At 43.4% G+C, this 25,267-nt stretch overlaps 2 protein-coding genes and 1 pseudogene across 3 annotated transcripts in view; all 3 read right to left on the reverse strand.

Moving 5' to 3' along the window:
• The window catches only part of st6galnac3 (ST6 (alpha-N-acetyl-neuraminyl-2,3-beta-galactosyl-1,3)-N-acetylgalactosaminide alpha-2,6-sialyltransferase 3), a 58,588-nt gene extending 51,313 nt beyond the window's left edge, over nucleotides 1-7,275 (reverse strand). Inside the window, exon 1 of the mRNA XM_084480690.1 lies at nucleotides 7,187-7,275. Coding sequence (XP_084336816.1) covers nucleotides 7,187-7,204 — 18 coding nt within the window. The 5' untranslated portion in view covers nucleotides 7,205-7,275. The remainder of the gene's footprint in view (nucleotides 1-7,186) is intronic.
• A 12,794-nt stretch (nucleotides 7,276-20,069) lies between these two features.
• Nucleotides 20,070-22,724, reverse strand: LOC311360443 (uncharacterized protein; the record flags this gene model as incomplete). The annotated part of the gene is made up of 3 exons (XM_084480520.1): nucleotides 20,070-20,418; nucleotides 21,920-22,079; nucleotides 22,452-22,724. Coding segments are annotated over 3 exons (564 nt in total), but the record flags the coding sequence as incomplete, so codon positions are not given.
• LOC311360442 lies at nucleotides 22,647-24,542 on the reverse strand (annotated as a pseudogene). The gene is made up of 5 exons: nucleotides 24,194-24,542; nucleotides 23,964-24,043; nucleotides 23,778-23,849; nucleotides 23,172-23,249; nucleotides 22,647-23,032 (listed from the first exon to the last, which is right to left on the reverse strand). The product of its transcript is annotated as an uncharacterized misc_RNA (transcript).
• Nucleotides 24,543-25,267: the final 725 nt, after the last annotated feature.

Raw genomic sequence — 25,267 nt, forward strand, 5'->3', positions numbered from 1 at the left:
CATTGCCGTTTTCATGGGCTGCATAAACCCTGTGTGACATTTTTACAACGTGGCGAGGGGGAAACGAGACCACCACGCACACCCTGGACGGGTGCCTCGCCACAACCTCAAGAGTCCGGGCTTCTTAAAAATAGCCATGAATAACGATCTGTCTGCCCCACCTGCCGGACCCACAGAACCACAAGCGAGAGTGGCCCGTAACATGGCAACCGGGCCTGGCCGATGAGACCCCGCCCCCCCCGAGAACAAACAAACAAAAACATGAAAATCACTAATAAGGGAAGAAGAACACGGTACTCTCTGGGATAGCATCTAGCCCAGTGCCACCACCACAACCACACAGGAAACACGGCGTCTCTGACAAGAGGCTGAGTTTAGAAACTCTAAATATAAACATGGTGTTGATCCCTTTTTTCCGAAGCACTCTTTTGTACTATCTTAATATAAACGTGGTGTTGATCCTTTTTTTTCCTGAAGCACTCTTTTGTACTATCATTGTGGTTAAATTGCGTTAATCACATGGAACATTACATAGCCTGATATATGCTTATGATTGTTTTGTAGATATATAGAAATATCCTTACTTCACATCCCTCCACAAGCACACAGTAACAGGGCTTTAGTTCACCAAAGGCATCATGCACTACTGTCTAGGGACCCTGTAGATACACTGCTGGGGGGGGGGGGGGGGGGGGGGCTCTATTTGACTTTCGGGGATAACAATAGTAGACAACAGAGCTCTCCTGCTGCACTGACCTCATAGCACATAACCCCACACTTTGGTGAGTTTGAGAGAGAGAGAGAGAGAGAGAGAGGGAGAGGGAGAGAGAGAGAAGAGTGAGATGCGCTTGAAAGCAGAAAGCTCATGCATTTAATTGAGAGACACATGTGGAATGTCCGAAAAAAAACAAAAAAAAAAACAGTTTGGTGATCGTTTCACGCTAAAATCGAAATTCGCAATCAAAATTCAGTTAATCGCCCAGCCCTAATGTCCGGTGTGCACAGTACACACGTGCCCACGCGTTGACACTTACACCCTTGGGGGGGCCGGGCGGGTCGATAAAAGGCAAGCGTTTCACCCATCCACCGCCTGAATGAGACCAGGACAAATCCAGCGGAGAGACACTGAATCAAGCCAAAGGCCTACGGGGAAACACTGCAGGGAGGGGATGGGGAGGTGGATGGGTGGGGTAAGCACTAATGCAATTACAAGGGATTTTATGCCCGCTCAGAGGCTGGGTTCAAGGGCGCCGCATCATGATCAACATGCTGGAGGCGTGTGTAAGCAGATAGGGGATGATCCGGGGCTCGTCACACACCGCAGCTGCAGCCGCCATCAGCCACCCTCTAAGCGCAGTGTTTGTGACGAAAGGCGGGGTTTTACATCCAGATGTCACACGTCCTCATGTCTCCGAGAATGAGAGCGTGAGAGGAGAAGGAAGGAAGGCTGTGGAATTCATTGTTGCGCGGTTCACATCACAAGCATGTATATAAAGGCATGAGACTTATTGACCTGTTGTAGGTTTTAGTGTAAAGGGGCTTGAACAATAAGGTTATGATGAGAAATTATGTAACATACACCACCCAAGTGTAATCGTATTTTTCCGTATACATTCTTAACAAAAGGTACTAACGGTTGTTTTCTTGCTACCTTATTGACAGCAGCTAACTTATTTTCTTGGAGCTCACTACTTCTGCTTCTGGTTGGGAACACGGCCAGGTCTGTGCATGACAGAGCCTACCCCCCACCGCTGCCAGGCTGCTTTTGTCTGGCTGGTGATAGGCTGGAACCAGTGGGGGCGGGATCCAACTTGGCCAAACCTACAATTAGCAGATTTCTGGGCCAAAGCAGAGCAAATGTGCAGATAGGTGAAGCCAAGAGTATTTTAGAAGTGGAGCAGCTACCCACTTCAAGTTAAGAGTTGAATTGCTGGAAAATACATTTTAGAACCTACAGGGAGTACTATAAAAATCCTGGACATTTCTGTCAAGTGTGTGCCAAGGTTGTACGTACCCTATCAGTGTATACTGGAAAACTATTTTGTACTTTCACTTTAGGTTTGGATTTTACTTTTGGAGGCCAACTCTATTTCCTCCATCTGTATGACTGGTGAACCTTGTAAAAGGTATACAAAGAACAACTTTTACAAGACATACTAAAAAGCAATCAAATTAATTAAACGTGCAAAATAAAAAGTGTGTGCATGATATCAAACACATAAAAAGCGTGTACCTCAGGCTTATAAAATGAATCTGAAGTCTGCAGTGCGGTCCAGCATTACACCTCTTTACTTCCTCCATCCCAGTCACCCATGACAGCACCAGCAAAAGAAGCAACAGAAGCCATGTAAAAGGTGAGCCTCTGAAGAATTTTCAGAGGCGTTTTCTGGCTGGCATGCGGGGTGCCAGCCAGAACTAGCTATCGGATCGGGCAGCCGCCCCCTGGCCTGAACTCCAAGGATCTGCCATCAGAACTAGCGGCTCTGTCGACAAGCCACAGATTTGCAAATTTGCTGTGTCAGGGAGTCCAGAGCCAATCAGTCAACTTGGACCAGACTCAGGGTGAGGAGAGGTTAAGAGTTGTTAAGAGGTAGAAGGTAATCCATGACCCTGTGATCCCAAGTGTAACTGGTCAGGATGAGTTGATTAGGGTCAGGTGGGGTCAGATGGGTGCTGTGAATCAAGTACCACTGTTTTGTCGTGTGACTGGCTCGTTTTGGCATGACCCTCACTTGTTTCATGCAGTTGAAAATTAGCGGGATAAAGGGTTAATGCATGCACATATTATCTATCATTTAATTAAAAAGTGGTTGCATGCTTTTTTTCCTGCGTTGATTAAGATTCACCATTAATTATGCAATTACATTAATGACATAATGAAAAATGAATGAATTCTATACATTTTAGATTGGGATTACTTTTAATGAGCTTGCAGTTTTCTGATGAATAATGCATTTGATTGCTGTAGAGGGGTGCTTCGCCCGCAATTAACAGTATGATCAGGATGATCAGTATATTACGTGCTCAGTCACAGTCAGTCTGACTCAGTCACAAGGGGTGTGTCCGGGGACACTAACCACCAAGGATGGTATTTAAGGGTGGGAGGGGGATGAAACAAAAAAGCTTTGTGATAATGATCAGAATATCCCGCTCGGCATTCTCGCTATTCAAGGCAATAACAATGAAAAATGGTATTCCATTATTAGAATGGACAGATTGGCTGACAGAGGCAGAGAGATGCGAACAGTTAGATAGATAAAGAGATTAATCACAGACAGAAAGACAGACAGACCAACAGACAGACTAACCCTATATACTGCAGACAGACAGATGGTTTTAGAAAACTAGATTGCTTTTTGCTGACTTCTACGGTGGATGTGAGGGGTAAAAAGTTCAGATATGGTATAGATTGAGTGAGTATGGTCAAACAGGCAGGCAGATGGCTACCTGCATGGCCCTGGAGGAAGGTTATCAACCTTGGTTTCCACTCTAAATATGCTACCAGAGCAATGGCTTGTGTGTGTGTGTATGTGTGTGTGTGTGTGCGCACAAGCTTACGTTTGTGTTTGTATGCATACGTGTGCATGCACACGTATGTTTGGGGGGTGTTTGCACACATCTACTCGCAACATTTAGGCCAAGCCACCTGCAGGTAAACTCTAAAACATACTTCAATAGAACGAGAAACCCAACACGGAATCAAGGCCTTGTGTGATCGCCATTAGATGACACCTTCGTCCCAATCTCACATCTTGTCAAGTCTCCTTCTCTGTACGATAAGACTGAAAAGCACACAAAGGAATCCGGGGGAATCCAGCCAGACTTCACACCCAAGTCAGGGACACAGAGGGTCCGCTCAAAGGGAAACCGGAGCGGCAGTGTCCCCAAGTCCCAACCCAGCCCAGGCAGGCAGGTTGGCCTCAGTCTCAGGTCACTGAGACTGCCCCATGGGGGCCAGGATTCAAGGTCTGTCCAGAGTCTCTTTCACACATAGTTCCCGGTAAATTACTGGGATAACCTTTTTTGCTATTCACAAATTCACCTTTTTAAACATGGCAAAGCATGGCTGGAATGGATTGGCCAAGGAGCAGTCCAGAACACGGCAGTAATGCATCACACATGGATGCCAGCCGACGTAAAACTTGGGAAACTTGCAGACTTTCGAGCCATTCTTGAAAGATGGAGCTCGCTTGTTACGAAATAAGCTGTATTGATATCGATATTGAATCACCAGAAAGGCATTGGGACACGTAGATTAACAGTCACGGATTCAAATACGTCATCAGTGGAGTCTTGTATGTGGTTTGTTCCCTCAACGTCAAAGCCTCAGACCGACGTAACCCTTTGCGTGCCTCGCCCAGCAATCTTACTACTTCATTCACAACACAGCTGCGAATCCTGAAAAGTTTTAAGGTCTTGGGAGGCAAATTGTGGGTCCGGATTTTCCCAAAATATCGATCCCTGTTCCCATTCACACGTTGACCTTGAAGAAGAATGTATGAATTCCAGTAGATATGGCTTCCCCCTTCCTGCCAAACATCTGCCTCTAACCCCCACCAACCTGCTATTGAGGACTCCTTTGCTCTGCCCTCATCGCTGTCCCTGCCAGAGCCCTGTCTCTGACCCCCAATATGAGCTGATCAAACACTTAATATGATGACACCTTTACCCAGGCCTCATCCCCCTCCCTGCCAGAACCCCATCTCTGACCCCAACTTTTATTTGATCAGACAGTAAATATGTGTAATCTCCATCCTGCTTCTATCGCGCTTCCTGCCAAACATTTGTCCCTAGCCCTAATGGGAGAGCAACACATTATAATGGGAGAGGACACACAATGGGAGCACGGAGTAGGAGAGGGACAAGAGAGTCAACCATGTAGATATGATGGCTGGTTGTCCTGCAGGAGCCCACAAATAAAGGATTGAACATTGCATCTTGCCTCTGTGATCTATTTGAGACAAAAGACTTGGAAAGAGGGCCACATCAGATCCTTACTTCTACAACCTCATGCATGCAGGAAATGTTCTGTAACATTGCAGGGAAAGACTGCATGTGTGTGAGGGGCTTAGAATGAAAAAATTAAAATGGAACATCCGCAACATACCCTGTAGCTTTGACATGGACAGTGGAACTATACACTCAAAAATGTTCTCTCTGACAAACAATCAACCTCTCTGACAATCATATCATAAAAATGTATCTTATCCTTGTTGTTATTCTTGGCGAAGAAAATCCAGTTTCAGTCGATGTGGATAGAGTACATTTATCTAGTTCTGTGTGTGTGTGTGTGTGTGTGTGTATTTCATCCTATATTCAACTAGTAGAAAAAATCTGTCTGTGTCTGTGTTGGTTACTTTCTTTCTTTGCGTTTTCTTTTTTGTATTTGCACAAATGTGAATAATTGTGTATTGTGTAATCATTTGTGGTGGTCATCTGCCTGACCTGCAGTGCATGGAAATACAAGCTAGCTCTGTTGGCCTTGTTACGCTAGGCGTTGTGAAGTAGAAGCAGTGATGACATCACCTCATTCACTGTTGTGGAACACGGGGGGGGGGGGGGGGGGGTAACTCACAGCCAATGGGAACGGTACAGGGCAACAATTGAGGCCTTTCTGTGACCAGCAGAGCTTTTCACTGTTGCGCCCACACGAGAGCTGATGAGGTACAGGCCTAGCCATGCCACAGGACAGACCTGTCCTGGTGACATGACCTCCATAGTTACCCAGTTACTAGGGTCTAGGGATCGTGATAACTTATTATTGTTGGATTGTGATTGGAAGTGGACTCCTAGTGGGGTTTATCTCGCCCATGGGGGAAAAAGGAATTGGGGGAAATTAACGCTTTGACTCTCTGAAGTCTAGATTGAAACGAACATGGAGGAGAAAGCGATGTTTCAGCAGACAGCTGTCAGTTCACTTCGGGTTCATATCATTTCTCTGACGCTCCATTTTTCCAACCTCTCGGTCGTATGCAGACTCCTCCGCCGGCAGAGCAGCCGGAGGAGTCCGCATGTTATATAGGGTCTGTTATATAGGGTCAAACCCCTTCTGATTTTGTCAATGGTGCCTGCTCTTGTTTTGGGTGTGAATTGTATCACCTATCATCTGTTGCTGTCCCTATCACATAGTAATCACAAAAACACAACCTTTGAGTCCTGTTTTTTTACAGTGTATTTACAACTCAATTGCTCCAGCTCTCAAGTGTTGAGCTGACAAAGTTTGTTGGCTAGGAATTCATGTTCCATGATGGTTCTGGTTGAAATATAACTACAAACAAGAGCCACACATTCTGGTCAAAGAAATGTTCTTAATCAGGGAATGTTTAGTAGAGATTGTGTTTCTATACATATATTACATTAATATAAAAGTACATCACATCTGAAAGTAGTAACTACACATTAAAATGGGACATTTGACAGGCTCAGTATTTGCTTATGGAGCATATAAGCATATACTACACATCCACACAGAGATAATGCAATGTTACACTCAATATTCTCTCAAATGATAACAACGCTAGTCCATGCCAATTTCAACACATTGGTAATAGGCCACATAAAGCTGATATTTTATTTTCAATTAGGCTTGTAGAATGTGTTGTGCACTAAATTGTGGGTTTTCACATTGGAGTAAACCATGGGTAGGACAGTTTCAGATCCAATAACATCTGTACAATAGGATGAAGCCAAACTGGCAAGTAGTCTCCTTTAAGACATGTGTGCCTGTGCATGTAGGCCTCCTGCAGAAGTCGGCATGGGAACATCCGTGTTCATGGTGGTACAAAGTACGAAATTGCACAGCCAAAGTTTTGCTTAACACGCCTTGCCCTGCCTTAAACCCAATTGAGGAAGTTCAACTTCCTACCTTGTTTTGGAATAAGCAACATAGCCTCGTTGGCTAGTAGCACTAACAAGCTACAGACAAGATATAATTGTATCAGAAAAAAATACGTGTTGTGGGAGGAAGGCCCTAATGTTCATTTTAAGTGATCGTTTTGCACCGAGGAGCCTACAGTCCACCGGGCAGATGCGTGCCCGTGCCGACGTGCAGAGGAGAGAGGGCTCCATTGCAGCATCACCGAGCTAACGGGTGTTCACATCTGTTAACATGATGAGGTAAAACAACAGCACGACCGTTAGCATCCAGATTTTTTGAAGTAATGTATGCGGGGAATCCCACACTTACCTTGCACATCCAGGCCATTCTAATTTCTAACGCAGACAATGGTGGACCGCTTATTTTTCGCGAACCGAACGCACCGTGCCGTGCTTGTAATTGGGGAGCATTTATTTATCTACGCGACGGAGATGCGTTGCTGTATTCGGGGATCATCTCTATTTATACCGTAGGGTACCGTTATTCGCCTTCCCTTTTCATTTTCCATGGATCCAGGATTGACGCTAAACGCTACTGGCCGGTGAATCCCCAGCACCGCCTACTGGGTCATGTGACCAGGTCCGATTGTTAGGCTGCTGCTGCTGCTCCTGCTCCAGCTCAATGCTCGCTGAGTTTGAGCCTTACCGTGCAGCGGGTTGGGGTATGGTGCCTTGTTTGGCCTGTAGTTTAGGCGACGCTCATCTGGTGTGGCTTTAGTGCTGCAGGTCAGCGGCTGGGCTCTTATGCTCATCTGTAATAATGCAAGAAAAAAACAGTTTGCTGACTAGGAACATATAACGAATAAAAAAGGGACAATAAGAAGAAGATAAGATGAATGCAGCAGCACCCACTCAGTTTATGTATATTCTTATTATTCTCTACGCACTTTTAGCACTTAATTCCTCCCAACGTTTTTAAGGTATGAAATTGGTTCAAACTTTAAGGAAAGTCCGACTTTTGGGAAAATATTCAAATGAAGATTTTTTTTTTCTCTATCAGCCCATTGCTCGATTCGACCCAGTTAGCATCTGACCGACTGAGTCGAATTCAATGGACGGAGACTAGTTTAGGCACTGAATTAAGGAATAAGGGTGGCATTGTGGCCGCGGCTTATGCGGCATCCCCAGGATGCCTATGAAGGCTGTATTGCACCCAGCGCAGGGGCGTGAACAGCGTCATATAGGGGCAGCGATTCAATCTGAAAATGGGCACCTGAAAAAAGTTGCCTATATAAATGGGAAAGAGCCGGACACTTTTTTGACACTGCTAATTTCCTGTTATACCCGTAATAAAACATTATGATAAACATTAGATAGAAGTATAGCACAATTTAGAATTTAAATTGTGAATAAATTAATTTAAAATATTTTGGGAATACTGATTATCAGTGGTGTCGTTACAATTGTCGATATCATGTCAGTTACAAGAACATTTTCTTTGGTGCTTTATTTATTTTTGCTGCACGTTTGTAATACACATATATAAGGTTATTTCCCAGTAATAGCAAAAGGCCCCTGCATAGCCGAGAAGGATGGAGATTAAAATGTAAGCATTGAGTGCCATTCAGCCCCATGCATTCTAACACTATCTAGTACCCTGCCCCCGGTGCACAAGTATGGTACTGCAGTGTAGCTTAGTTATTTGTTTGACTCTTAAACGTTTTAGTTAGGTACATTTTGAAAGTATCTAAATAATTAATCCACCCACTCCCACTTCCCCAAAACCAGTGTCTAGCTCCCTAGCTTTAGCAATATGTCTGCCTAGCCTTGTGGAAGACTTCCATCAAATAGGCCTTTGACATAAGAAGCATCCAAAATAAATTGCCTAGTCTACCTTTCAAGTCTAAGGGAAGTCTTTTTTAAATTAAATTATTACAAGGGTTTGCATGTTTATAGCCTACTTTTATGCTAACTTCATTCAGACTGGAAACTCCTTTCAAATCTTTTACCTGTGGATTACATTTGGGGGATTTTGTATAATTTACAAGATGTTTATACTCAAGGCAAATTGTATAAGTTCAGCCCATATTTATATATGTATATTTTATGTATATGCATAATTTATATATTGTGTATATTTTGTACATAAGATTTGTCTAATACCTACCTGCTACTTGTGCGTCCCATGGCATGCAGCCTATATCTTCCCTATGTGGAAAATTTCTATATTGTGTGTGTGTATGTGTATGTTTGTTTGTATGTCTATTGTCTACTGTCTGAGAGAGTGTCCACCCTACCAGAGTCAAATTCCTTGTATGTGTGCATACTTGGCTAATAAAGCTGAAAAAAAAAGTATTCTGTGAAAAATGTATACAAATATTATATCCTCTACCTAAAGAGTTTTACTGTTAGTGATAATCCATGTCTAGGTGTGCTGTTATTAGAAAATAGGGCTATATCCCCCAATGCAAATGGGAATATTCATTCATTCCTACCACGGCCACATGCAAATCGATATTCACTGAAGAAATAATAAGTCCATGGACCCTAGCAACGGTGTCTGCAAAATCCACATGCATTTTTAGGCTAGTATCACCAGTGGACCAGCCGATGTGAGGACAGGAGTCTGAAGGGGTGTTTTTAATTTTTTCTATTGAACTGTTCGTGTGTTTTAAGTTAACAGGATTACTAAAGCTCCCCAACTGGCCAGTGGACATGAGTTGAGGAGATGTTGAACATGAGTTTAGAATGGTGATGAGAGTAGCCCAATTCTTACCTGAAAAATAATGTGCATCTCTTAGTACCAGAAATGTCACAAGCTGTGGTATAAAGATTAGTTATAACTGGGAAATAACACTTAATTAGTGCATCAAAGAGATGTAAAATGTATACGTAATGAAAAAGCCAAATATTACAAATATATACTTTACCAACTTCTGGCAGTATAACAGCAGCTGAGTGACAATAAGGGCCGTAGGGTTCCCTTATAGAGTGCTTGGTGGCTTATCGCAGGCATGCGATAAGCATCGAGAGTCAAGCCATTAAAAGCTTAAAAAATAATGATATGGATTTATTTTTATTTTTAAACCTATCCTTGCACACACAGCAGTTTGTGTAATTTTGGAACTGTCCTGATATAAATTGTGCTGTGATTGTAATATCAAACCAGCATGAATAAAGATAGGGCTCTTTAAAGTCATAACACTGCAAGGTGCTGACAAACCTCCCCTAAAATTCACACATGTTCTCACTTCTCACACAAACACACTCACGCACGCCCAGCCAGCCACATTTTGATGACATTCCTTATCTACCATAAAATGTGCCTGTGTGCGTGTGCGGGTACGTGTGCGTGTGAGTGTGTGTGTGTGTGTGTGTTTGTCTGCACACAGTGCCTGTGAAAAGCAGAAATCTATTTCAGTGGAATACTCTGTGCTGCTGACTTGCGTTCGTATCTCTGTAATCGAAGCAGGCATAAATCAAATATTCATGTCATTCTTTCAGTTGCACAGAAACCTTGGAAAATGTATCTAGTTCATGTCACGCCTGCAAATCACTTTGATTTGGTTTATCGATCTTCTGCATAGTTATGACAGAAACTTTTAGGGTCATCAAACAGGAAACAAGCTGTATAACATCTGCTGAGTTATGGTCCTGTGGTTTGGGAGTCGGTGTGTGTGTGTGTGTGTGTGTGTGTGTGTGTGTGTGTGTGCGTATGTGCATGTGTAATGTGTGTTTGAATGCTTGTGTGTATATATTGTGTGCATGTAGTGTGTGTGTGTGTGTGTAGTGTGTGTAATGTGTGTGTGTGTGTGTGCGAGTGCTTGTGTGTGTACATCTGTGTGCATGTAGTGTGTGTGTCTTTGGCTCTTCCAGTAGGGCTGCTGTAATTGAGTTCAGCCTCCCCCAGCCACTCCACTGCTGTGCTTGACATCCTGAGTGAATAGGACATCTCCAATATGCCACTCTTGTCTTCAAGCCAAAGAAACCAATCTGCTTCTTTTTTTATATTATTATTTTTATAACATGAATATTTGATTTGTGCTCGGCTCCATTGCAGAGGCAGAAACAAACACAAATAGACCCCAAAACAGGACCCTTGCTGGGCATGGACACATCTTTTCTTCTAATGATTCCATACACATATCCTGGGGATCGCCAATGTGGTCTGGGTGGGGAATTTGAAGATATCTGATTGATGACAGGGTTGTCATTTTTTTCCCTTCTGATACGGACCTTGGGGGCCCCGGGGTGGCCCTGCCTGATCTGATGTTTTTCATGTCTACTATCCTCGCATGCAGATTCACGCACACACTTTTATAATAAAAGGTTTCAGTGATATTCTTTTAATGATCATGGACATGCATGCATACTGTCTCGGAGGTATTACACATGAATATTAGCTAGAAAGATACCTATATAAAGAACAATGACTACATCAAGTTAGGCTTAAAATCAAAACTTAAACGTGGCATTCCCTTGTCTTAAATGGCTTGCTGCAACATAATTACCTGAAAGGGCATTGTAAATGCAGAGAAAATTAGGTTACATTGTGAAATAGGCTGTCTCCCCCCCCCCACCACCGTAATAACCATAAGCCCTCCATGTCTACTGCTGATTCTCAGGCTGCCTTTTCAATCCCAGCATGACAAAGAAGCAGCTAAATCCTTGTGAACTCTGTGGTGGTGGCTTACATCCTCTCCCCACATCAATGCCCGCGTTCAGTCAGAGGACAAGGTGTCAGGGGGCGGGGGTTCATCGCTGTATGTTTCAAAAGCGTGCATGAATGATTAAGAGGATGCCACTCTCGCTCACCTCTTTATCAGATGCGATAAGAGGGCCAGGATCAGAAAACCGGAGGAGATAGAGAGTAACACAATGCCACCCACAGGGAAAGAAAATACACCACTTTCTTTCTCCCCTCCCAGCACTATTGCCTGCTCGCTAGATGGCTGTCTGGGTGGAACCTATTAGCCCCATGGATCTGTTGTCAGACGAGGCAGCGGGTGCTAGACAGGGTGTGCACCCATGGGAGCACAGCAGGGGAGACTCTTTGAAGGCGTTCACACCACTACAAGCGCTCTGATGTTCTGAGAGGGAGAATGGGGGTGGGAGGGGGTGTGGGAAATACAGAGCATCTCTGTTTATGGAATGATATAATTTCTTGCACTAGTATGTATGTAATGTGATGTGATGTGTGTGGATTTATTTGTTTAATAAAGTTACGGCACTGTTGAACCGAGGCAATAAAATCAAACTTATCTGTAAGCTTTTCACTGCAAACATGATGAGAGTCCAAACAAGATTGAAAGCCCTTAAACCATGATTCAGTCAGCCCACGGACACTTTTTTCTCTCCAAATCGATTTGGTCTGCTAAGAAGGCTGCATTGAAATTTATTTTGCCTCAACATAGTTGCTTCAGAATGGCTCTCATTGTATTCAAAATTACCACATATCAGACAGGAACCAGCAGGGTTTAAAAACTAAAATGTTGTTTTGTTATTACCCAAATGCTGCCCATGTTCCTTACCATCCCTGGGACTAAGGAGGGATCCTTCTTCTGCATTCCTTCTCTAGGATTCTTCTTTGATAATTAAGGGAGTTTTCCGTGCTCTTTGGAGGGCTAGGGGTGCATGTCTCGCGAGTCTGCCTTGGGCTTAAATGGTCCAACAGCATAGCTCAAATCTAGGTGGGTGGGGCATTTCAATTTCTTTTGGTTTATATTTGTTCAGACCAATCATGTTGGCATCTGTGAGCACCGAATTGGCTAACAGTGAGCACAAACTCAGCCATCACGAGAACCTTTCCCGGTGGGAAGACAAGAAGTATTTAAAAGAAGTGTACACAAAGTGTTCAAATCAACACCATGTCGGCTGGCCATTGTAGAAAGACACTTATTATCTTCCCCTTCTGAAAGCTTAATGCACATGCGCAACATATGACGCTTTTCCACCGGCAGTATCAGCTTGACTCAACTCAACTCGCCTCGACTCGACTCGGTTTGGTTCCAGGCACGTTGCGTTTCCATCTAAAAAAGTACCTCTTCAATGTGGGCGGGTCGTAGAGAAGAACCTCTCCAACATGGGCGGGTCGTCATTAGGTTTTAATCACGGGAGACACGATTCCTGGGAAATCTGAATCTGATCAAGACTATTTCCTGATTCCCGGGAAAGGTTATGATGGGAAATAAAATTAAATAAAAAGCGCAATGACTGCGCGTCTATTGTTGTCATACAGTAATGTTGATGGAGGCGAAACTCGAGCCCTGGGAAAGGAACAACACTAATACGAAACAGCGAAACGCTGATCCTTGGGAGCGGGTCCGTGGACTACAGCCACGCCGGACACACACACAGCCACGCCGGACACACACAACCATGCCGGACACACACAACCATGCGCAGCCTAACTCTAGCCCCGGGAAAGGAGCGGCACACACGGCGAAATGCTGATCAGTGTCCCCTCGGGAGCGGGTCTGTGAACTCGAACCACGCCGGACACAACTTAACTTTGAGCGATTATTCCCATTTACAGCCGCTGGCCAATCAGTTGCCAGCAGCCTGTTTACATCACACAAAAGTACCTACTCCGCTCGCTTGGAACCTCGACGGAGGTAGTACTAAAAAAAGTACCCGGTACTAGGTACCAGGTACTTTTTTTGCCAATGGAAACGCAAAAAAAGGCGGGGCGAGTCGAGTCGAGCTGGTACTGTTGGTGGAAAAGCGGCATTAGTTTCTCTTTGGTCAAATCTCTGTAACAAAACAGGAAACAAGTCTTTGGTTTCTGCCGCAGGCTCTGTGCCGACTCCTTCCAGAAGTTTGGCTATAGCATAGTAGGCCTGCTGGATCCTGGATTAGGGCGTGCCATGAAATGTGGTGTTTTACGGCCCATTTCAGCAGTGAGCAGCACTATTCTCATGGAGAGAAGCAACAGTAGCCGTTTTCACATATGACCTCCGTCTTTTCTCCGCATTTGTGGATCAGGAGGTTCGACCGTGAGGGTCATTCACACTTATTCACACTTGATGCCCGATATACGGACATCGGTGTCGCTCAGTCATCAGTAGAATCTCCGGCTGGTTTAGGGGGGTGGGATATGACGTAGGGTCTCGGTTTGTTTTGGTTTGACCGCAGACAGCGCGCAGGCAAAACGGGCAGAACTCATCGCGATCATCTTAAATGTTGCTGCAGCGATGCATTATATATTCCGTTGCATCCACAACATCCGCATAGATCGAGGAAAGATTGGAGCATGAGTTACAGACAAATAGAAGAAACGACGAACAAGAAAGGCTTCGCGAACGACTGCGTTACCGGAGGAAGAGAGCGTCTTTTTTGGCCTAATTTCACATCTATCAAACACTGGGACAAATGTAGTTGATTTCTGTGTTTAACTGAGAAAACAGGGAGTGGAAGGCCGGGACCCTATAATGTTCAGCTAACTGTTGTCAATAATAATTCTTACGAGAGTAGCGCATGTGTGTGCGCGAGAATGGCAGTGTGTGTGTGAGTGAGTGGACGAACGAGGAGAGCAAGCGGTAGCATGTGTCAGTTTAGTGAAGTAATGAACGAGTCCAGTTGTGTCTGTGCAAACGTGTACTGTAAAGTTAGTGAAACTATGAATAAAGTACCCAGCCTGTCAATAATCGGTGGCCGCTTCATTCCGACCATATTCAAATCTATAAGCAGACCCACTGCCGGTCAAACTCCCGAGAGAACATCGACCCTGGACGGAACGTCGCTCCTGTGCTCCTCGACTATGGTCTGAAGCCAACAGCAGGAAACGTGTAACATAATAATAAAAATATTTTTTAAACCATTCAGCGAACAAAAGGCAACAGGCTGATTATCGATTAGGGTGCGGGTGCCACTTAATGACATGCAAACGTAGACCGAAGCGCATCAACACGCCCACTCAACTGGTGTGAAATGCCGACAACCTACTGCTCATTCACATATAAGGTAATTAGCATTTCCGCCAGAGAAAATACTACCTCAGGGGTAGTATTTTTTCAGGAGGTCCAACGTCAGGATATGTCATTCACATATAGGCTACGGCACGTCGGTAGAATAGACAGAGAATAGACGGTTGTACGTCCATATGTGAAAGCAGCTAGTGAGTCAGCAGCACGCTGCACTTGTGCGCATGGTTCCATTTGTCTGAGGATGAACAATGCTGCGGGCCAGGTTGGTCTGGTTCCCAGGATTTTTGCTGGAGCTGTGAAACCCCTCTCTCTCGCTGACAGACACCCACACAATGGAGCCCAGAGATGTTCCCAGCTGGTGATTGCAGGACAGTCAGCTGATTGGACAGTGGGGAGAGGAGAGCTATTAGGCCTATGCTGAGATAGAATGAGGTGCAAACATCGGAAACGCAAACACAATGACCTCATGGTGCTCCGAGGGGCTTTATTCCACATGTCCAGTACAGCCAATTTCTGAGACCACCTTTGTCTGGGTTTAGTTTCAACGTTGTGCGGACGAATCAGCGCTTTAAACTCAAACTAATTGTGAATAAAAGAGCTCTTCGATCACTTAGCAAGGTCCTCCAACACAAAATAAATAGTTGTAAAAAATTTGCTTAGCTGCAGTAGTAGCAAAGATTATTGTTTTAATAGTATTATTATTATTCCATTTTATTCAAATTGGTTTTGAATTGGTACATGTCAGCTTTTCTAAAGAAGTGTCAAAAATTCTTTGAGATTGAGATCTGTGAGATCCGACAACTTTGGTGACAACCATTAACAATGCAAAATGTATTGATGCTCAAGACCCCATTGTTATTTAGAAAACCCACCATTATGTGTTATTTTCAGAAGCCAAGCGTCTACATTTTTGGTCAACGAAAAATGCAATGAAAGAATGAAATAATCAGAAGAAAAAAGCAGTTCATTCTTTAGCTCCAAATAAGATTCTGCTTCTGTGTGTTGTCGTCTAAATCCTGTCATTGGCTTCTGAGAACAACATGGGGGAAGAATAAGGGAGCGTCTGCTATCACCACTGTGTTCCTCCCAGATGCATGCTGGGATACAGGAGTTGTCATCTATAATCGAACACATGTTTTTTTTAACCCTTTAACCCTTTTTTTTTTATTAAGTATGGTTCATTCTGTTCCAGGCAAAATGTAGCAGCGGCTCCCGTAACAAAAAATACCTACCTTTCCGTCCTTCGTTCTCCATCCCATTTAAACCAGCTTGTCTGGTGTGTGTACTTGTCTCTGATTGCCTCAAGCAAAGCAAATGAAAGAGGAGATAAGCTCAGATAGTCTGTCCTGTGGTACACTTTGGTCTCCAAGGACCAAGTTGTGGAAATATAATAGGAGTAGGCCTACAAACTGATCCTCTTTTTGCTTCTATCAAACAAGACATTCTAAGCATATTAAGTGAAGTGCACATTGATTAGAGCACAACTGTGTTTGTGTGTGTGTGTGTGTGTGAGTGTGTGTATGTATGTAGAAGTTACTCACCTTAAGAAGGTATTTGATTACAACCAATTATATCTGACTTAATACATTTTCGCCAAATCACTGCACACCAGAATGGCCATGCAATGGTTCATCAATATGTACAGCAACACTATTCTCCACTAGATGTTGAAGTACTGTAACCAGTGTGCGAAATACCCTTCAATATTCTCCCGATTGTTGCGCAATATCAATCTAAATTTTTCTCATTTATTTTACCTGACATGGTGAGCTTAAACACATTTAAATGCCAAAGACTTTGAACATTAATGTAACAGGCTGATCAAAGTCTGTTACCCCAGCATCGGACGTTAATTAACAGCGGCCGAGGCGTTTGTGCTTCCTAGCGAGCGTGCCCCCTCATTAACATACCTGCAAACTCATAAGGGTTGAAAAAGGTGACAAACTAAACCGTTGAAGAGGGGTCTGGGGGCATCCCCCCCCCCCCAGCCAAATTTTGCTATTTTAACTACTATTGTAACTATTGTAAATTAAGCATTCTGGTGTACTCCCAGAAGAAAATAAAGGGAAAAGACAACATTTTCTTATAGTAAAAATGGCACATTTATTAACCCATAAACTGGTCAGTTACGACTGAGCAGTCCACTCCAGGACTGGAATGATGGGGAAAAAACGCGCGCTGTGGTATATCTTGATAGCGATTGGTGGTCGTGGAACATGGAACGTGGAATGTGGAGTCATTTGGCCAAAGATTTTTTTATTGTGAAGATAGCAAACTTGTTTCTCGCTCATTATACAGTCGGTTATTATCAGGGGTGCACATAACTTTTTTATTGAGTTACTCATTTGAGTACCAGGAGATGGTGTTCGGTACGCACTCCACACGTAGCGTCATTTTGATAATAATGAAGGCGATTAATTAATTAATTAATGATAAGGGGGGGAGAGTGTTTGGTTGCGGTCGGGCAGGATTGTTGACGGGGGGGTCCAGTCCGTCACTGCCACGGAGCGATAGGATGTCTCACAGTGACGGATATTGCGATCAGCTGATTTTGCGCAGTTTTTCTTTTTTTTTTTCTTTTCTTTTTTTGCAGGTGGGGAGACGCAGAATTAGTACAAGATACACGTGTAGTTTTGTTTTGATGACCTGGCGGTGAGTTACGCAAAGGTGCTTTAGTGGCACAAGTGACGTTACGCATCGCTGATTATGGACTCGCATGCGTACTTGCGTACCAGTTATGCGCAAACGGCAAAAGGTGACATGATATATATATCAACCGCCATAACAGGCGGTTTCCATCACCCTGCAAAACAGAAACCGCCTGTTGAGCGTGGTTAAGGTCTGCGCAAAAATTATTGAGCAGCCTGTCCGAATTCTCACTGCCCTACAGACTGCACGTAGGATTATTCAGGACCCCTCTCACATCCTGTTTCCTGAGTTTGAGTGGCTCCCCTCAGGACGCAGACTCCGCTGTCCAGGTTGCCGGACACAGAGGAGGAAGGCAACCTTCATTTCGAGGGCTGTCCAGCTTATTAATGATCATTGATACAGGAACATATGGTTAGAATCTAGAATCTAGTTAGAAGTTAGAATCTTCTATTTGCACTTTTATTTTTATTATTTTTATTATTTGAAGCACTAAGGAAGCACTTTAAAAACTTAATAACTTTAAAACTACTTTGTGTTGAATGATGAGGTGCGGTGTGTGCTGTGTGATTGTGCAGTGTGTCTGTGAATTGTGTATGTTGGTTGATTGTGCAGTATGCCTGCTGCTTATGTTTATGCGTGCTGCTTATGTTTGTTGATTGTGTCCCTGAAGCTACTGTAACGTGCCCTTTTAAATTGCCCCTTGGGGACAAATAAAGTGCTTTGAAGTTGAAGTTGATATATATAAAAAAAATATTTTAAAAAATGTATATAAAAAAAATATATATGAAAAAAAATTATATTAAAAATATATTTAAAAAATTATATTTAAAAAATTTATATAATTTTTTTGAGCAGCCCAAAAAAAAAAAGTATATATATATATATATATATATATAAAATTATATTAAAAAAATTATATAAAAAAATATATATTAAAAAAAATTTGACCTGCGCATCTTTTTTTTTGGACCTGCGCGCGCTTCTTTTTTTTTGACATGCGCACGCAGGTCCAAAAAAATAAAACATGTGCACAGGTCAAATATTTTTTATTTTTTTTATAATTATTTTTTATTTATAATTATTTTTTTTATATAAATTTTTTAAATAAATTTTTTAATATAATTTTTTTTAATATATATATATTTTTTAACTCCGTGGAGTTTATTATTATTTTTTTTTATATTTTTTTTTTTTTCGCGTCCTCCTTGGTCTGTTGTTGTTCTGGGATGCACTAGCTTTATTTGCACTCAGTGGCCCATCCTTGTCGGAGGCCTTCTGTACCTGTGAGGTAGAATGGAGGGGGTCCGATTTTTCTGTCTCTCGTTTACTCCCGTCTCTCACTCAAACATACACGCACACACAGCTCCAACTTGTCTCTATAGGCCTACTATATTTCTGCTACTTTCTCCCGTCATAAGAACATTACTGTATGTAACCGTGGCTATCTGTTGTGTGGCTTTCCCAGTAAGATAGCTTTCTTTATAAAACATTAGTATTCATTTTTAGTGTTTATCATGTCACAGAAACCACAGTGAATCCTGTGTTTCTGTGCCCCGCTGTGGTGTCGACAGCACAGAGCTCCGGTACCGTTACATGACAGCGGTGGTTTCTTTCAGCTTGTATTGTATTCCAATTTTAGCAATTTTAGCAATTAGTATGCTTATCTTTGCGTGAATTTCGGGGTGACTCGTCTGCCAATGACTTCAAGTTAGTTGTGTTTTAACCGGTGATTGTTGCGCCAAACTGTTTACAAAGGGACACTTGCTTGCGGCGCAGCAAGCGCCTGCTAGTTGACCTGCCGGGCGGGACGATCAGTAGGCCTACTTCCCCACATAAAGAGCTTAGTTCTGATTGGATCGCTTCCCAAATCGTCCCGCTTACATTTTCGTCTCGTTTTTATTCGTTAACGAAAGTGTCAAAAGATTTCGTCGTAGTTTTTTTTATTTTTTTTATTTAGTTATCGTCTCGTTTTCGTCAGACTGTAGGACAGCCCCCCTCCCCCACCCCTAATGTTTTCTCAATGGATCTCCACGAATCACACAAGTGGCCAATTTTGTTTAAAAAAAAACGGCGAATTTCGCCGTTTTTTTTTTTTTTTTTTTAACAAAATTGGCCACTTGTGTGATTCGTCAGACTGTAGACCCCCCCCCCCACCCCTAATGTTTTCTCAATGAATCTCCACGAATCACACAAGTGGCCAATTTTGTTTAAAAAAAACGGCGAATTTCGCCGAAAGGTGACTACCCACACAGCAAAAGCACTCCGCGACGGATCCGCCGCGGAGGTATTGCGGCTTCCGGAACGGACCCGCAAAATGGACCCGTATCGGCGTCCACTTGCCCTCAGTGACGGATCCGCTACGAAGGCGGATCGCGGACCCGCAGTGGCTCCGCGCCGCATCCGCTTGGGACCCGCAAATGTATACATACATAGGCCTACATCCGCCGCGGACCCGCAACGGACTCCTGGCTCATCTGGCCCGGGTCCGTTTTGGACCCGTTTATCTTATTTTCAAAATCCCTTCTTGCTGTAGGATAAAATAGGATAAACTAAACTATAGGATAAAACTAAAAACTATCACTAGAATTGGCTATTACAGCAATATAGGCCTAAGCTTAAATATGCATTCCTTCTATTTTTAACCTAACAATATTGTCAATAAACAACAAAAAACAGAAACAGAAATTAATATGTTTTATTCAACGTAAAACAATAAACATCTACATAAAACGTAGAACAAAAAAGTGGCATTTAGTGCAGGGGCGGAGCCAGAGGGACCTGATTGGCCACCCTAGGTGCCAACAACAACCCCCCCCCCCCCTCAACAATTTTTGACATGAACTGCCTGCTCTGTGGTGTGGGTCTACTGCACACATATAAGGAATGACGCCCCTGATTTAGTGACAGACAGCCGGCGGGACACGTCTCCTCGCCGCCCGATCCGCCGCCAGGTTGAACCACCTGATCGCGTGCTTGCCTATCTCCGCGTCCGTGGCTGCCCGTGTGACCGTGTTTTTCCTTACAGCACCTGTAATCAAACAGACATATTTTATGTAATAGGTTTTTACTAACTTTTCGGGGCACCGCGGCGGCCGGAGCGGAGCTCCCGGGCGCGGTGCACGGCAGCCGGTCCCAGCGGTCGCGGTCCCCCGGCGGCCGTGCCCTGGCCGAGCTCCCGCGGTGCGCACTCCCGCGGGTACGGCGATTGAATACAGAAAGAAGAGCCGCCTCGGGGCACCGCGGCTGCCGGAGCTGAGCTGAGCTCCGCCACGCCCCGCGGCCGCCGTGCATCGCGGCTACAGTGCACAGGCCACCGTATCGTATTCAATCCCCGTGCCCGCGCGAGTGCACCGCCGGAGTCCGGGAGCTCGGCCGGTGCACGGCGACCGGGACACCGAAAGATGCGGTGCCCGAGGCAGCTCTTCTTTCTGTATTCAATCAACCGGAAACCCACAAGGAGCCCAGTGGTTCTCTCTCGCGCTCTCGCTCGCTCTCTCTCCTTCGCACACATGGTCCATAGATATGTTGTCTATGATGATGTCTATGATATATGTCTATGACTGTCAGTATTTATAAAACGGGTGGCTTAAATCAAGCGATCTGATTGGTTCCCAACTGTTGTATATTGAGCGTATACACACAGCTATGACGCCCGTTCAGTTTACAGAGTTCAGTATCACTCCGCGCCTAACTTGAACTGTTGTTATATATAAAAGCAATAGCATCGTTCACTGAAGCCTAAAAACATGTTGATTGCTGGAGAGGGTGGAAATGTTGTAAAGCAATAGGCACACGGTGAGTGAACTCGATAGTAGGCTAAATTGCCGGCGAACCGAGGTACCTCTAGCCTTCTCTCTGAAGGACGCTACAGTGTGTTGCATAGCAACCGCCGTACACTTTGCAGGCAGCCAGGAGGGACTACTTTTTTTGTATTATAAAAAAATGCTTTTTGCAAAATTGAGGGTGTCTATGACTTTCATTTCGCCATACTTACGTAACCGTTTTATAAAAGCAATAGATCACTTCAGTCAGTGGTATACGGTCATACCACAGCCTGTCGTGATCTATTGCTTAAATATATCTATGCCCATGGTCAACGCCAGCGACAAACTGAAGGAATCAAAAGTAGGAAGTCTCACAGCAGAGTGCATGTCAGAAAGGTAAGATTTTTGTTATTATCATTATTGCGCTGATAGTTAACAGGAATATTTTCAATAGCCTATTGTCCCTACTAAGTAAGACCTGACCGTGTCAGGTTTTCACTGACGCGCTATAGCTATTGCATTGTGTTAAACATAACATCACTCATAGGCCTACCTGATTGAAAATCTGCGTATCAGGGAGTCATGATCATACTTTGTTTGATTTCGATAAAAAGGCATTAAACGTCCAAAAAAAGTATATGGTATAGTAGCCTACAGTCTAAAAAAGCCTGGCTAGGTCATATTGGTATGATGGTTGCTACGATATTTAAGGCTGCCCCAACATTTACTAACTATTGACTTTGAACGTAAATTTTAAATACTTACTGAAAAGCAAGGTCTTTGTTGCCATCTTACTAAAGGGCTTCTTGTTGTTAACACCCTTCCAGTTTATCTGGTGAGACACCTCATCGGTGAAGAGCCTGCCCAGGATGTTCCATGTCACCCTCTTCAAATCATGGCCTCCAATGGTGGCCAAAGAAGAAATCTAAAAGGCAAAGACATCTTTTTTAAATAGACAGCAAGGTAAACATTTCTAAGCTTAAGTTGCATTTAAAATGTTTTTGTTCCAGTTGAAAGTGTCCAGAAATGTAGAAAAACAGCTTATACGTTTAAAAAATCTTGTTCTCTTGGGTTATTTCTTTTCTAAACATGTACTTGGCTCACACCCTCATGGACCTGTGCCACCTTTACACACAATGTCAAACCAGGGAGATTGTCACTCACTGACAGAATCTTACCACTGGGAAAAGGCAGTTCAGGACAGGCCTGTTCAGGGCTGCTTCAATATAATATTTGCAATAATCATGAACAATCAATAATCCTAATGGCACCATTCATATTAAGTAAGAAAACTCACCACTCTCTGTCGAGCTGTGTCATTTGACGAATCCTTTAAAAATGATTCAAAGGCCTCCACAGCCTCCAAATCCTCCAAGGGAAACTGGACATTGTCTGGCATTTGTATGTCTTGCCCCGGGGTGCTGTTCAGCCTGCTGCAAAGGAAGTTCACCTTTGCAACAAGCTGGTCTTGCTGCTGTTTGATGGTTTCCAGCAGGCTAAGGATGTGGACTTCAGTTGCTGTTGACAAACATGAAATATAGCTAAAATGTAGTGTATAAAATATATCACGTTTCAGTGCTTATCCTCATTACTCACAATACTGACATTAGTTATTGATAAAGTTTGAAGAAAATATGTGAGAGTTAGGGTTAGGATTAGGGTCAGAATTTCTTCCAAAATCTGTAGCATAGAATGACCCTCCAGTATTTGTCAGTTATTGCTTACCAGAGCAGGGAATGGGCTCATTTATTCTTCCCCCTCGCCATGTTGGTCTATAGGCCAAGGTAGAAGGAGAAGAGCCTGTAGAAGGCTCCTCTGATTGCCGCAGGTTCAGGGTTGATGCCGGGGGTGGAGGGAGATGAGGAGGGACTGCCGTTCCTGGCCCGTAGTGAGGAGGATGTCATGCGGTGTGCGAGAGGGGGAAAGAATTGTATTAAATGGCAGTCATCTGTTAATCATCACTGATAATACACATGGGACCGTTCTATTCACTGATATTTCAGAGATCAGTCCTTACCGTGAATAACTCTCTGCATGTTAAATGCGGGTGCAGGGAGATTTGGCAAAGGTTGCGGTCCTGCCCCATGGTAAGGTGCTAAGGGACAGAAATTGGTATTAAATGGTTAACCATGGTAGGCTGTGAGCTACAGGGCCAAACAATGGCAAACCTCTGGTGCATTCATTTGTATGTTTCAACATTTTGGTATGCACTACCTATTTCAATTCCATTAATGGATTGACAATGTATTTCAATACAATTTGATAATAATGAATGATAAATATTGCATGAATGCAGATATTTTTAACCAACACAGTCTCACCCCTATTCGTCAGATGCTTGACAATTTGCCACGTACCCTAAACGTTGTTTAACAACGTCTAGGGTACCCCCTCTTCGTCGTTCAACGACGGAAAGGGTCATCCGATAGTTTTGACCTCAAATACCTCTTCGTCGGATTTTGACGGAACGGGATTTTCGCGGACGAGGGCTATTGCAGGCGTGATCGTTGACGGTGGGGGGGTTGAGAAAATCTAAGATGGTAATGCAGATGCAATCTGTTGATTTGAAACAGAGTGACCATTGGCCACTGTATTCAATATTATTTCAGAGATCAGTCTTTACCTAGACTGTTTTCTTCAGGTCGAGGAGACCTGCTGCCTGGCACTCGGCGAGATGTTGGGGGAATGGATGGAGCTGGAGGAATGGATACAAGGAGAGGTGATAATTTTTAGCACTAAGAATGTTAACCATATCTTAATATTAATGTTATGATTTTGTTATTTTTGATGGCAAGAGGTTATGCCTTACTCTGCCAGTGCAATTGGCCATGCAACCCCGGAGATGTCAAATCTCCATCTTCGCTCTCATCAGAGTCTCCAAAGCGATGGCTGTTAAGTAACCATATTATATTATTATTAGGGTTACTGCAATCCCAAAATCGCCAAATATACATACAGTATAGCACAAACATCTCTGGTTTATTTTTGAAATAACCTTCCTATCACTACAAAAACATAAACAAGACAGAACACACTTACACTGGCCTCCTCTGTCTTTTATCTGGAGGCCCACACTCCTGCTCTGCCTCAGACTGTAGGTCAGAGGTGTTGCAGCCGGTCTGATATTGCTCCATAAGCCTACAGGCATCTTTGTAGTTGTCTAAAATCGAATATGTTAAAATTATCATAAAGTTGAAATTAGCTGTAGACCTGCACAGAATGTTAATATTATTACTAAAGATATGTAAACTAGGCACAAAAAGTAAGGAAACTTGTGTTTGGTTGATTTTTTTTCATTGCTGTAACGATACTTTTTAGCAAGAAAACTTATACCGTTGGAAAGCCTGAAGCCTCCCCTTTTAAATGATACCACATTTGTAAGGAACATGCATTTGTGGTATGAGTCAAACAGCATTCTGCCATTGACTCTTATTTTGAGCTTTTGGTACAGGTGATGCCAATCAGGGATAATGGCAGAGTGCTGAGAGTCAGAGTCAGAGAGTCAATGGCAGAGTGCTGTTTGGTACATTTTTCTTGGGCGCAACCTACATACTCAGCACTGCTGCTCATACCACAAATGAAACATTTTAAACAATGCAAGGCAAAGACAATTTTCATAACATAGACAGAATTGGTTAATCCAAGCAGAAGGAGAAGAAACCATGAAATTATCTTTAAACTAGAGTTTTATGAATTGGCATACCACAGGTTCTGACGATCATGATGTCGTATTTTAGCCAGTTTGGCTCACGTGCCTCACAGTTGGCAGCTGCCCTTTTGGCACGTTCGGTGCTTTTGTACTTTGGCCAGTACACTGTCCCGTCATCGCACCACTGATCCGGGACAACAGCAATGTCCCCATTTGAAAACTTTATGAGATGAAAACTCATCCTTAATGTAGAAAGAAAGAAAAGTTATTCGTTATAAAAAAAAGAAAAGAAGAGGTGTGTGTGTGTGTGTGTGTGTGGGGGGGGGGGGGCAGGGTGTTGTTTCATAATCTCACAAAAAAATCATTGCTAATAATATAGTGTACTATGCATCTCATATTTTGAAAACAAGAAATTATGGATGTAGTGTATACCTGGAAAAATACCACCTTTTCTGAAATACTTA

The sequence above is a fragment of the Micromesistius poutassou genome (assembly GCF_964030765.1).
Source record: "Micromesistius poutassou genome assembly, chromosome: 16".
NCBI classification, from domain to species: domain Eukaryota; kingdom Metazoa; phylum Chordata; class Actinopteri; order Gadiformes; family Gadidae; genus Micromesistius; species Micromesistius poutassou.